General features: G+C 42.6%; 1 protein-coding gene across 5 annotated transcripts in view; it reads right to left on the bottom strand.

Annotated features, from left to right (window-relative positions):
* TSPAN2 (tetraspanin 2) overlaps positions 1 to 14,908 on the bottom strand; it is a 42,494-nt gene that overhangs the window by 4,275 nt on the left and 23,311 nt on the right. The window contains exons 3-7 of one of the 5 annotated variants that reach the window (XM_055114358.2): positions 10,797 to 10,894; positions 9,125 to 9,199; positions 7,543 to 7,641; positions 6,197 to 6,268; positions 2,049 to 2,124 (exon numbers count right to left, since the gene is read on the bottom strand). In XM_055114358.2, the coding sequence (XP_054970333.1) occupies positions 2,049 to 2,124; positions 6,197 to 6,268; positions 7,543 to 7,641; positions 9,125 to 9,199; positions 10,797 to 10,894 (420 nt within the window). Of the gene's footprint in view, positions 1 to 2,040; positions 2,125 to 6,196; positions 6,269 to 7,542; positions 7,642 to 9,124; positions 9,200 to 10,796; positions 10,895 to 14,908 lie in introns of all 5 variants that reach the window. The other 4 variants (XM_003805633.6, XM_055114359.2, XM_034930002.3 and 1 more) reach the window with 4 other exon arrangements.

Here is a 14,908-nt window from a genome sequence, read left to right on the forward strand (position 1 = left end):
TTGGTCCATTTTTAAGGGCAAACGATGCTTCACTGTTTAATTCAATAGTTTTAGCAAAGTATAAACTAAAGGGTTTATACTATGGTATGATTGACTTTTACCTTTTGGATAGTTCTCTGAGAAGTTAAATACTTGAGTGAAATCAATATCCACTTCCATGGTTTGAATAGAAGAATGCCAAAGAGTCTTCTTGTCCGCTATTATTTCCCCTACAATTTTGTAGAGCCCATGGAACCCTATCTGTGGGCACCATTCTATAAACTACTGTCAATGCTTATTTTAAAAAATGGGTACTATAACTTTCTGGTTCTCTCCTCAATTCCATCCTAAGTCAGACTAGGATCTGTAAGTGCTAAATTCAATAAGATATGAATGATCAGTTGTTTTGAAAAGGGAAGGGCAGAAGCAGGTAAGGGCATGGCCAGGAACAGGATTTCAAGCTTCTGGATGACAGGACTCAGTACCAGTGTGTAGCACGGGCGACACCCAATGCACTTTTAGTTAGCTGATTACATTGTGCAACTCTCACTTTACAGAGAAAAGAACTAACGAAGAAACCTGGGGGTGCCGACTCAAGATAGGCTCACTATGGGCATTTCCCCTTTACCATTGCCATAAGGTTGGATGTAATCCCTACCCATCCTGGTTTCAGTGAGACTCCTTCAGTCTCAGCCTACTGCCGACACGAGTCAGGGGTGAATGCTTCTAGGCTGCTCATTTGCTGAGATTGTGAAACTCTCCATTATGCAGCACACGCTCAGACCTGCCTCAGGACTGTCCTTTGGGTTGCTGCAGAACTGCAGCCAGGCTATCCCCAGAGCAGATGGGGAGGACCTGAGAAATGTCCCTTGATTTGGAGGGCCTCAGCAGAGTATTTCCAGCCACTTCTCCACCCCTCTGTGCTCTAAATACAGAAAAGGGGAAGGCGCTTGTGTGTCCCCTGATAACTGCAAATTCACTGATTTCCTCACAATTCCCACAGCCCTTGCCTTAGTTTAGGCCATGAATTAATCTACATAGAGGGCTAGAGACTAAGTGCCATCTTAGCATTAGCTATTATCATCCAACCCCTGGACAATGGAAATCATCCTTTAACCCGCCTTCCAAATCCAATCTTGCCTCCCTCCAACCTTTCCTCTATCCTCTCCAACAGGTTCTTCCAACTCTTGGTGACTCCCCTTTCCTTAAGGGTGAAGCCCACCCTTTCAAAGGGGCATACAAAGATCTCAATGATGTAGATCGAATACTCTCTCCATTACCACCTCTCGCAACTCCTGCCATACCTGTCCGCTGCTATCCATTCTTCCCACACACTCTTCTTTTGTACTTTAGAAGTACAGAGCCACCTGGTGGTGGTCTGGATGCACTACGCTTAATACCATCTATGCCATTGCCTTTGCCTGGTAGATTATGCAGAGAGCTGGCATTTGTTGAGTGCTATATGTCCCAGACACTTTATTTATATTAATTTGTAATACTACTGTATATGTAGTATCCCATTTAATTTTCACGGCAATCCTATAAGGTTTATATATTAACAGACGAGGAAATTGAGGTATAGAAAAATTAAGAAATTTTCCTGTGATCTCAGAGCTTGCAAATGGTGGAGCCTAGAGTTAAATCCAAACCATGTGATGCCAGAGCTCGCCCTATTAATCTCTATGCTTTGCTGCCTCTTCAAATCGTAGGTGAGAGAGATTAACCTGATATGTTGCATTGAATTTGTAACAGTAGAAAGAGACCCAGAACTGAAAATCATTTATCTAGGTTATGGATAGTAGCCTTAAAACGGGAAGTTAATAACAATGATACACTCAAGGTCATAATGAGTTAAAGTTGAAATTTCTATTATATTTTAGAGGACAAACTATTAATATATTTATGAGCTTTGTTCTTAGAAGATGTAATACATTGTGAACAAAGGTCTTTTTTCTTTATGAGAATTCTCTCTTAAGATACTATCACACTTGAAAAGAAATAAGATGCAAAGTTTCAAGGCTTTTTAGAGGGCAAAAAAGGTAAGTTCTAGAACTTTCTCACCGTCAGACCTGCAATTCCAATACCGACAATTCCAATGAGCTGGAGCTTAACACTGATTATGGTCTCAATTTCATCGATGCAATTCTGTTTTGAGGAAAAAAAGTCGGGAATAAAAACTGATTGTATGTGTCAGTCATTATCCTGATCCTATCCTTTCCATCTCTACAGTTCTTTCTGTGAGAGTTAATCCATGCCAGCTTCTACTCATGTTTCAACAATTCATCTTTGATAACATCATCCTAATAAGCTTAACGCAAAAATGCAGTTTGGGGAAAAAAATAGAAGCCTCTCCTTCGGGTGAGATTTTCGTGTTTAGGCCAGTGGCTTCTTCGGAGCCCTGAAATATAACTGGAGGAAGCTATTTGTCTGGTTCCAAGGAATCTAAAAATTTGGAGCCACTTCTTACTTGTAGCAAATAAGTAAAATACCCTTAAAACAATAACTCTTTGTTTTCATATTGTCATTTACAGTTTAAAATACTTTCTATGTCTTTGACCCAATTTACTATGCAAAGTAGGCATGACCTATTAAGAAACTAAAAAGTCTTAACAGGTTCAAGTTAAACAAAGGAAAGCCAAGAATTAGAAAAGCCAAGTCTTGGAGCTAGAGGACCATTCTCTTCTGTGGTGGCTGGGCTGGGCTGGGTGAGTTCCTATCCTTTCATCTGTGCCCATAAGACACCTGTGCAGCATAGATTCAAAGGGCCTTCATGGATGTGGGGAAACTTAGACAGAAAGCCAAATAGATCACCTGTAACTATTATTAGTTTCTCCAACTTCAAACACTCCTATTTGGAGTGCTCTTAAGTAGAGGGATGCTCTCAATCCAACTGTACCCTCAGGTTGTTCAGATCTGTTCACTTGTCACTGGTTGGTTCCTTTGATACCATCTGAGCTATATAAAACCCTCAACTTCTCTCTTCGTATTTCCTATCACACTTCATTCATTCAACAAACATTTCTTGAGCATCTACCTTGCATTAGTCACGGGAAGAGGGGTGGTAGATGCAGAGACAATAGGATATGTTTTCTCCTGCTTTCTGGGAATTCACAGTTTAGAGAAGGACACAGATCCACAAGAGATACCTATAATGCATTCTGACAAAAGTTTGAAAACTACTGTTCTAAGGAGTGGCTCCCTTACTTAGTGGAAAAAATGAGAGTCAACCTATAGCAATTCTTTCACTCTTCCTCTCCTTCTCCTATACACTTAGATGCTCCCTTCCTTCAGTGCCAGGCATTGCTGTAGGTAGCAAGCACACTCCTGACTCCTTTTTATCTGATCAGAGCCAAAGAGGTGCCCTTCTCTGTTGAAAGTTAACCTCGTGGCTGGGAGCGGTGGCTCAAGCCTGTAATCCCAGCACTTGGGAGGCCGAGATGCGTGGATCACCTAAGGTCAGGAGATCGAGACCAGCCTGGCCAACATGGTGAAACCCCGTCTCTACTAAAAATAAAAAAATTAGCCGGGCATGGTGGCACCTACCTGTAATCCCAGCTACTAGCGGGGCTGAGGCAGGAGGATCACTTGAACCTGGGAGGTGGAGGTTGCAGTGAGCCGAGATCATGCCACTACACTCCAGCCTGGGCAACAGAGTGAGACTCTGTCTCAAAATAAATAAATAAATAAATAATAATAAAAGAAAGTTACTTCATATCCTGCTTTGGGTCTTTCAGCTCCTCAGGAAGCCTGCACTGCCAGTTACTTTTTTTCCTTCCTATACATTCAGCCTCTCCTTATCCATTGACATTTCTACTTATCCTATCACCATGCTCAGTTCTTCAATCAAAACAAACAAAACAACACTCGAGACTGTCCTCCTCTAGTTCTGCCATTAGGCCCTCCTTCCCTTCATTGCCAGCTTCTTTTTGTAAAAAACAAATGTACAAAAGGTATATTGGCTTTAGTCACAAAAGGAATACATGCTTCTTGTAGAAATCTGGAAAAGAGATTTTTTTTTTAAAAAAAGAAATGTCTGTATTCTCACCATAAAAGGTAATAAATTTGTTGGTGATACTTACACACACAAACACACCTACACCCTTAGGTCATTCTTTATATTCAACAGTGAGCTTTTTAAACTTAATATTACAACTTTAAAAATGCCTTGTTTCACTAAAAATTTCTTTGAAATCATGATTATGATGATTATTTTTTTTTTCGGAGACAGAGTCTCGCTCTGTCACCCAGGCTGTAGTGCAGTGGCGCGATCTCGGCTCACTGCAACCTCTGCCTCCCAGGTTCAAGTGATTCTCCTGCCTCAGCTTTCTGAGTAGCTGGGATCACAGGCACATGCCACCACGCCTGGCTAATTTTTGTATTTTTAGTAGACGGGATTTCACCATGTTGCCCAGGGTGGTCTTAAACTCCTGAGCTCAGGCAATCTGCCTGCCTCTGCCTCCCTAAGTGCTAGGATTACAGGTGAAATCATGATTCTTAATGGTGGTAAAACATTTCATCATATGAATATACTACAATTTATCCAAACCATCCCCTATTGCCACATATTAAGGGTCTGTCCAGTGTTTTGTTCTTATGAATAACATGTAATGAGCACGATTTGCACAAAAACGTCTGTCTGCATTTCTGATTCCTTTTCCTTAGAATAAACTCCGAGAAGTGGAATTTCTGGATAGAAGGGCATAAACATACTTAATCCTCTAGTCTTACATAGTCATACTGACCTTTAAAACTATTTACTAATTTCTCTGAAAATGCTCACGACATCACGTTTACCAAAACTGTGTATTATTGTTAAGGGAAAGGAAAAACACTTGGTCAATTTCATAGATTAAACAACAGCATCTCTTCATTTTAATTTGCTATTGATTTTAAATATTACTTTTAATTTTCTATATTTTCTATATGTTTAATGGTAATTTGGACTTTGAATTTTGTAAACTTTCTTTCTGTGTCCTTGGCTCAAATCGAAACTTCTTGAAAGGATGCTCTCTCTCCTCACATCTCGCTCTCTGAAACCTGGGCTCTGTCCTCAATCCATCCCTCACAGCACGTCACCAGTTGGTTCCTTGCATGCTAAATCCTGCCAGCTTTTCAGCAGTTATTAGTAGACCTTCTTAGGCTTTCAGTTCCCCACACAAACCATGGCATTTCTGCCTCTGTGTTGTTGCTTACGCTGGTCTCTCTGCAGGCAGGCCTCCCCCTCCCGCTTTCTGCCCAATGCTTGCATAATTACTTTCCATTCTTGAAGATTTAGCTGAGACATCATTACCTCCAGTCAGCCTTCCCCATCCCCCAGCCTCTGGCCTCTCCTAAGTGCGTTTCCCTCTGTGCTTTCCGAGCATGTTGCACATTCCATGCATTCCTAATCACTGGACCGTATGGACTTCATGTTCATCCCTCCTATCAGACTGCAATGCAAGCTCCTTGTGAGTAGGAACTTTTTCTCCTTCTCCTTTGCATCCACAGTGCCGAACATAAGGTAGGCAGCTGATCAATACTGAATTGCCCTCAACAGCAGCACCTGGGCCTGGTGACCATTCCCTCCCCTTCCCGTGGTGTCTCCTCACTTGTGTCTGGCCGCCCCTCCCAGTTTCTTTCTTTGGCATCTCTTCTTTTGCCCACCCTTAAATTGTTCCTCAGGGGTCTATCCTCATCCTTCTTTTCTTCCAAGTCTAATGGATCAAATCCGTATTTATAGCTTTAAGTTTCCCATCAAGTGCTGACACTCAGACCTCTCTCCTGAGCCACAAACCAGATTTTCCAACTGCCTACTGGATATTTCCATTTGGAAGTGCCACTGGCTCCTCAAAATCACCATGTTAAACACAAAGCTCATTTTCTTTTCTCCATAATTGGCTCCTTTTCCTCTCTCCCTCAGCTCCGTAAATGACACCATCATCTATGTAGGTGGTGAAGCCAAAAACCCACTAGTGGATTCTCCTCTCTTCTCTGGTCACCACTCCTGTAGATGTCACTTTCTAAAGGGCCCTCTTTAACATCTCTTGCTAACAACAAGGACAGCAGCCTTCCCAATGGGTCTCTCAGCTCAACGCTATTCATTTTCCATCAATCCTCTCTGCTGCCACTAGAGCAAATTCAGTAAAATGCAGATCCCATCCCAGATTCTACCTTCAATGGCTTCCTAAGCTGGCAGCATGATACTACAGGTAGAGTAGGAACCTTGGTAGAAGCTTACCTTGTGTCCTAGAAGCTCCTTTGGGCATGTAGGTTGGACCTGTTCGGAGCTTTCTTTTCCACAGCACTGAAACTAGAGAGTCAGAAAAGAGACTTCAGGACCAGGCGGGAGGAGTAGCAGCTACAAGTCTGGGCACCCTGCTAAGGACTGGGGTGCCGAGGCGGCAAAGCAGCTCCGAGGCCCAGTCACTGCAACCCAGACTGCTATTTCTGGAAGGAGAGCGAAGAATCACATAATCATGCTGGCAAAACAAGAAAAGGACTTCGCTAAAGCCATCTGAGTTTATGATGGGAAGTGACTCAAGGCAACCCAAACAAGGCAAGAAGCTAATTGACAGTGTCTGTGTAAATTGCTACTTTTTAGAAAGGGGTTGGGGCTTTAGATTCCTTCTTTCAGACTCGGAGTCATTTAACCTGCTGAGGAGCTCAAGTTTTATGAGCTGCAGAAGGACTCATTAGCTGGGAATAGTCTGGGAAAGAGGGGAGAAGTGGCTGCAGGAAATTCCAGGGTCCAAAAGACCAGATTTGAAGATTGGCCAGCAAACAGGTGTCCTGCTTAGGCTAGCTGGCCCTTTAAGACAAAAGAACCTGTGTGCTGCTTCAGGTCCTGGTGGCAGCTGAGGTGAAACCGTATAAATGTATAAATGGTGGCCACTTTCTAAGACATACTTGTCCTAGACAAGAACTAGGTACCTGAAAACACCTGGCCCAGGAATTCACAGCTACTTCTTCATATCACAGTGTCTAAAAAATCAGAATAACTCTGGCCTGGCCCATCTCCTCTGTAAGCCTTCTGTGATTAACTGCATGTAGCTCTGAGCACTCCACGGACAGCACAGTCCCACTGAATGTTCCAGAAGGGAGTGTAGCCATCTCCTGTGACCCTTCATTCTACAAATGAGGGAGCTGCGTGGGTATCAGGGAGGCCAAGTAACTTGCTCAAGGTCACAAGGCTGTTGAATGGCAGAGCTGCAGCTAGAAATTAGCTTTTCTGACTTACAGGTCACACTTGTTTCTGTTACACCACAATGCTACCCTCTGACAAAGCCTGCTATTTATTTGGGCTCCTTTCTCCGTAACCTTGTTTGTGCTCTTTTGTCTCTTTGGGGCATGTGTCTTTTGGGTTCATGCTCTTCTGTCTCTCTTGTGAACTCTGTGTGATAGACATCTTTCCCTTCTAGGGTTCCACACATAATGCAAACTGTGGCCCTCAAAAGGGCTAAAATAGGTGGTGCTACTTGGCTTTACTGAATTTATTTTTATTTTTAATCCTGGTGATTGGTGAGAACCTGGCTCACACATAATCTTTAGAAGCTGTGATTTTAAGGAAGAAGTGAAGTTACTCACTGTTGAGTGGAAGGTGATGAGTGTCCCATTGCCTTTTCCCCTGTCTTTAAGGTAATCATTGTAAGCCTCTTCATACATGGTCTGAACATGTCGGATAGCCTGAAGAAATACGAGGAAAAATGAGGGACTTCTGGGTGGGAAGTTTCAAACATTCTCCTTTCATCAAGGAAAATCTCCTCTTCCACACCTTTGAAAAACACTGCCTTTCTCATAAGAATGATACAATGGACTTTGGGGACTCAGGGGAAAGGGTAGGAGTGAGGTGAGGGATAAAAGACTGCACATTGGGTACAGTGTACACTGCTCGGGTGATGGGTGCACCAAAATCTCAGAAATCCCCAGTAGAGAACTTACTCATGTAACCAAACACCACCTGTTCCCCACAAAACCTGTAGAAATAAAAAAAAAATACTGCCTTTCCATAGGTATTTTAGGATAATTCAGCAACATATGGAGAAGATTATAGTTTCTGGAGTTTCTAAGATGCTTTTGAGGATGGAAGGACAGACTAACCAGAACAGTTTTCATGGACTAGAAAGATTTCTGACAGTTCCCAAACCCAACTGGGCTTCAGCATCAACTGGGCCCCAGATTCCTGGGCTCCACCCAGGTGATTCGGATGCATAGCTAGGATCCGGACTTATACATTCCTGTTACCCCATTGGTTAAAAGCATTCAAATCTTTTTATGATGTGGTTTAAAAGATATTCATCACCAAGGAAAACTTTCTACATTCAGATATCATATAAAGCTTAGAGAATGCTTTTTCTGGTATAAAAGCTTGTGATTTCAAATCCACAGATATCTCAACAGGTCCTAAGATTCCATTCTACTTCTGTATGTAGCTGAATTTAAACTAACCTATGAACACAGCCAGTTACTTTAGAAAAATTCAAAAGGAGGTGACATTTACTATTCTACATGTTTACTGTTTTATAGTCTAAAATAAGTTCAGAAACATAATATTAATGACACAAGAGTTAATGTGAAATACAGCAAACTTAAGTTTCCATTCTTCCTCCTTTTCCATTCCATTCTCTTCTATCCCGCAGTGTGTTTTACAGAGGAAGAAAGGCTACTTCCTCTGTGTGTCCTCCTGATAAGCTATTCTGGACACCTAGAGTTGGGCAGCAAATATAAACTGGCTTCACTAGCCCACAGCAGGGCAGGCTCTGCTCTTTGAGAATGAAATGGACCCATCCAGGCCAATCCTTAAGGACAAATGGCAGTCTGACAGGGGATGAGAATCTAGATTCTTTCTCAAGTCTGTACTCTAACTGTTACCCCATTTCACAATGGGGAAGAATCTTAAATTAGAGATCCTTTTTTTTTTGGTTTTATTATAGACCACTTCATAAGTCTAATGGAAGAGATGAACTATCTCCCCAGAAAAATGTGAGCATGTATATATGCCTGCACACTCATATACATATATGCTCAGTTCTGCACACCACTTCTAAGTTAAAAAGTTCTGTTTAAACTATAATAATGGGGATTATTTGGTTTCTTAACACTATTGTGGGTATCAATATTCTAACACTTTTAACCATCATAGAAAAACATTATAAGTAATTTTACTTACTACCCCCTTGCCTATAAAAGCAAATACTCCAGTGGTTACTTCAGCAGCAAATATCACCAGGAGGCAGGTAAAAAACTGTAGAGGAGAGAAAATACTAATTTCATTAATTTAATACCTTTTCAATTTATATATTTTGCACCTTAGTTTCCTTATGTAATGGCTGAATCGCTCTCATGTGGTTCATTCATTCATTCATTCATTCAGCAATTGTTTATTAGGCATTTATTCTGCACCAGGTACTGTCCTTGGTGCTGAGTATTCAGTGGTGAACAAGATAATATCCAAATGTCTCTGTTATCACGGACCTTGGATTGGACAGAGGAATATACGATAACTGTGTAAAGAAGTTAAAAAGTGAATAAGATAAGTTCAGGTAGTGATGTAAAAATCCCACCACCTAGAACACCACCTGGCACCTACGTGCTCAGTAAATACTTGACGAACACAAAAGACCTAGAAAGATATAAAATAATGTCAGGAGAGGGAGCATCACTGATGCAGCCTGGGCATGGGGAAGGGGGTGACTGGAGACTCTGTGGTCTGGAAAGGCTTCTTTGAGGAGATGAGGTGAGGGGTGTCCTTCTGGATGGATTTCTGTTCTGGTCTATGGATTTGCTCTGATCAAACTAAGTTCAGTGATAAACAAGACAGAAATGTGCTCAACAGTAGGAGAAAGAGAAGGAATGAATGGCAAAGAAATAAGTTAGACATTTTACATAGCAAGAGATCAGAGGCTACGGCCAGAGTTAAAAATCCAAAGATCACAATGAGTAATGAGAGATGAGAGGCTGCCTATTAAAACTGCTGTTTCTGACTCCCTGTGGAGAAATATCAACACTTTCTCTCCTCCTGCCCCTCTTCTTCCTTTCTGTTTCTCTCAGGCTACACTGACATAGAATGTATAGCAGTTAATTGAAATTATTTGATTTTTGTTTTAAACAGAGGTTGCTTGTTAAAATAAGCCACAAGAGGGATTTTGGTTAAGTTATTGATCTCAAACATAAATGTTTTCCTTGTAGATAACAGCACTTCCCTGGCTATAGAAACCTTTTAGCTGCCTCACCCACTGTGAAATATTTTTTTTTAAAGAACAATCATAGTCACCCCTTACAATTACTAAGTACTTTTACTCCCAAAACAACTTTACACCAATGACCTCATTTCTTTTCACACTTCCCATATAAGGCAGGAACAAAGATAATATTTTTTTTTCTTTTTTCTTTTTTCAAGACAAGGTTTTGCTCTGTCGCCCAGGTTGGAGTGCAGTGGTACAGTCATGGCTCACTGCAGCCTCCCAACTCCTGGTCTTAAGTGATCCTCCCGCCTCAGCCTCCTGAGTAGCTGGGACCACAGGTGTGTGCCATCACACCCGGTAGAGACTAGGTCTCCCTGTGTTGCCCAAGCTAGTCTTAAACCCCTGGGCTCCAGAGATCCTCCTGCCTCAGCCTCCCAAAGTGCTGGGATTACAGGCGTGAGTCATGGCACCCGGCCCTAGGTAATATTATTCATATATAAGAGATGGAGAAGCCAAGACTGAGGGAGGAAAAGTGCATGCCAAGGGCTCAGAGAGTCCACGGAGGAGCTGGAGCCAGGGGCCAGAGGCACTGACTCCCTTCAGATGCAGGCCGCTCCCTCACCCCCACCCCACCATTTACCCCCACGCCCCACTTACTGATCCAAGCACACATTGCGACTCCCGCATGGCTCCGCAGCACCCGAAGAACCCCACGGCCATCATCAGGGCCCCGGCTCCAACCAGAACATACAGCCCTGTGGGGAAGAGGTCAGAGGAGACCATTGAGAGCCAACCGAGTGCCTCCACGACCAACTAGGCTTAAGACTCTGGGCACTGCAGAGCATTCTAATAGTACCAAAAGGAGGTGCTATTCTTACTGCCATGTTTGACACGGAGGAACTGGGCCCCAAAAGGTAAAGCGATTTGCTTAAGGTCATAGAGCTGGTGTTTGGCAGAGCCGGGAGAAAAATAGCCGTGAGCCTCAAAAGCCTGCCCAACACTCCGACTCTGTCTTGCATCTCTAGTGATGGAGGCAGCCATCATTCAGGTGGGGATTTCACTTACTGCTTAGGCAAGCCCCAGGTACAGTTCTTACAGAGAAAGAAAAGGACAGAAATGCTCTGGTTCTGAGAGAACTAAAGCCAAGCCTTTTTGTATTTCCTTCTCTGATCCTGAGATAAGTTAGAATACAATATGGGACTTGGCACTTGTCTTACTTGGAATCATGTTAATGGTCTCTATTTCATTTCTTGCATTTTACTCATATGAGTCACCTGGAAACCACTCCCATTAATAGGGAGGGTGGGGGCTGGTGCCCCGCCTCTGTGGGGAACCCCTGGGCCTGGCATTCAGGGTGCTTCCTGGGGCGCCTCTGGGTTGCTGATGGTGGTTTGCGGGCAGATCTGGCAGTTTACAGACCTAGTAGGAGCCACAGGCGAGGCTGCTCCGCTTCCTGCCCCACCCGGACCTGGCCTCAGCGTTCTTTTCAGGGCCCTGAGGCCTTGCTGCTCTGCAGTCCTGAGGTGGGTATTTATTCCCTGCTGTTCCAGCTCTACCACCTCCTCCCTTTCCCTTTTCTCTAAAAGAATAATTTCATGAGGGAATGGATGTAGTAATGTGAGAAATGATATCATATTAAAAATAATAGTGTTGTTGGCCCCACTACCTCAACACTTTATTGTTTTTAAAAATGTCTTTCACCAAAGGTCTAATATCCAGAATCTGTAAGGAACTTAAACAAATCAACAAGCAAAAGGCAAATAACTCCATTAAAAAGTGGGCAAAAGACATAAACAGACAATTCTCCAAAGAAGACATGCAAGCGAGCAACAAACATGAAATAATGCTCGTCATCTCTAATCATCAGAGAAATGCAAATCAAAACCACAATGAGATACCATCTCATACCAGTCAGAATGGCTTTTGTTAAAAAGTCAAAAATAACAGATGTTGGCAAGGCTGGGAGTAAAGGGGACACTTTATACAATGTTGTGAATGTAAATCAGTACAGCCACTGCAGAGGGCAGTTTGGAGATGATTCAAACAACTGAGTTGAACTACCACTCGACCCGGCAATCCCATTGCTGGGTAAATACCTAAAGGAAAATAAGTCATTCTATCAAAAGGGTACATGTTCACTGCAGCACTATTCACAACGGCAAAGGTATGGAATCAACCCAGGTGCCCATCAATGGTAGATTGGATAAAGAAAATGCGGTACATATACACCATGGAATACTATGCAGCCATAAAAAAGAACAAAATCATGCCCTTTGCAGCAACATGAATGCAGCTGGAGGCCATTATCCTAAGCAAACTATCACAGGAACAGAACATCAAATAGTGCATGTTCTCACTTATAAGTAGGAGCTAAATATTGGGTACACATGGACATAAAGATGGGAATGATAGATACTGGGGACTACTAGAGGGGCACAGGGGTTGAAAAACTAACTATTGGATACTATATTCATTACCTCAGTGACAGGTTCAGTCATACCCCCAATCTCGGCATCACTCAATGTACCTTTGTAACAAACCTGCCCATGTACCCCCTGATTCTAAAATGAAAGTTGAAAAAGAAAAAAAAAAGTCATTCACTGTGTTGCAATGTTTTCAAAGCTCTCACTTCCATCATCTTTTTGGCTTCTCAAAACAACCTGGTTAGGTAAGCAAGGACTATTATTTCTGTTTTACAAATGGAGGTCTGAGAGTCAAGATGGCTGTAGGCAGGATGCCCTGGCCTGCAGCCCCAATTCCCATCCCACACTTCTATTTGACCACCCCACAGAAGCGAGCTGAATGCAGGGCGGCAGCAACAACACCATATTCAGTTCCTTCATGGAATGTCTCCTGGTGGACCACCTTGCTGCAGAACATGCCCATTGCCTCTCATTGCTACTGCCACAATTGCTACATGATGCCATTTGCAGATCTATCATGAAGTCACAGCCTACAGAACAGTTTCCCCCAAAATCTTTATCCATCCTATGCTCCAGCCACCTGGGAATTCACCATGATCTGGCTGTGTCCTGCTCTTTTCCATTTTGTGCTTTTGCAGGTTCTCATATTAGTCTCTCATTATAGATTTCAAGTTGACAAACCTTATTCATCCTCTCTAGAACATGCCCTGCACAAGGCAGAATTCTTAGTCAGTGTGCATTGGATTAGTAGATAAGACAGAGAAAATCAAATCAGTTCCAGGCTTGCTGGCTGTCATCACCCATCTTTGCTTAGAGATATATGCTGGAAACAGGTCTCAGCAAACATCCACAAAGCAACTACATAGCTGCGCTCTCCAAAGCCAAGCACATGAGGATGGTTGCTTCGCACCCCGAGAAACCCTGGAATATACAAAAGAGGGAGGCTCCTGAGGAGGTGGGAGGCTCACTGGACAGGGGCACAGAGGTTTGAGGAGGCCAGAGTTGTTCCCCACTGTAAATGAAACTGTCTGCTCCCTCAGGCAACAATCCTTATCCTTCTGAAATAATGAGCTTTTCAGGAAAGTGTGCTTTTTTGAACAATATTTCATTCTTAGGCTATCAGAATCCCAGAGCTCATGGCAAAAACAACCTGAAGCTGCCCTAGCAGCTTCAACTTTGAGGCCACTTCTCAGCCAGCCTCTGTTTTGTATGTGTGGGCCCGTGACTCAGCCCAGCTCCAAATGAACATTGCTTGCTGAAGCTGAAGGGAAAAGCAGAAGAAATTCTACAAGAGGAAAGGTTCCCTGGGCGTGCCGGATCCAGTTCCAAATCTGGCTCTAATACTCCGCATGCCATAAGGCCACCTGTGGCTTCCAAGGATACTTTATCCTTCTTATGGTCTGACCCTCAAAAAATAGCTGCTGAATGTAATAATTAATTTACAGCCACATTTTAAATTCCAAGATGGTTACTGTAGAGCCTTCTCCTTCCCACAGGAGCAGGTGTGACAAACATACGACCTACTTCCCAAATCCCTCATGCTTTCCGAGTCCTATTGCCTTTGATTTGAAAAATAGAAAACATTTTGAAATTACATTTTCATCATGAATAGCTGGGCTTTGGGATGCCAGTGATCTCTGTGACATGCTACCACAAGTACTTTCCCTGGGACACCTTCATTTTTAAAAATTTAAAAAGTATTTAAAATTATTTATTAATATCTTACTGATATATAATAGTTGTACACATTTTGGGGGTACATATGCTATTTCAATGCATGTATACAATGTGTAAGGATCAAATCAGTGTCACTGAGATATCCATCACCTCAAACATTTATCTTTGTGTTGGGAAGTTACAATTCTTCTCACCTAGCTACTTTGAAATATATAAAAATTATTGTTAAATATAATTTTCCTACTGTTCTATAGAATACAAGAATTTCTTCCTTCTATTTAACTGTATTTTTGTACCCATTAAGCAGCTTCTCTTTATCTCCCCAACCCCCTACACTCTGCGGCCTCCAGTAACCATCAGTACCCTCGGCCTCCATGAGATCCACTTATTCAGTTCCCACGTGAGTGAGATCATGTGATATCTGCTCTTCCTGTGCTTGGCTTGTTTCACTTAACATAATGGCCTCTAGTTCCATCCATGCTGCTACAAATGACAGGATTTCTTTCTTTTTATGGCTGAGTAATATTCCATTGTGTATATGTACCACATTTTCTTCATCCATCCATCTGCTGATGGACACTTAGGTTGACTCCATATGTTGGCTATTGTGAAAAGTGCTGCAATAAACATGGGAGTGCAGATGTCTCTTTGATTTACTGATTTCCTTTC

This window comes from Pan paniscus, chromosome 1 (assembly GCF_029289425.2).
Source record: "Pan paniscus chromosome 1, NHGRI_mPanPan1-v2.0_pri, whole genome shotgun sequence".
In the NCBI taxonomy this organism is placed as follows: Eukaryota; Metazoa; Chordata; class Mammalia; order Primates; family Hominidae; genus Pan; species Pan paniscus.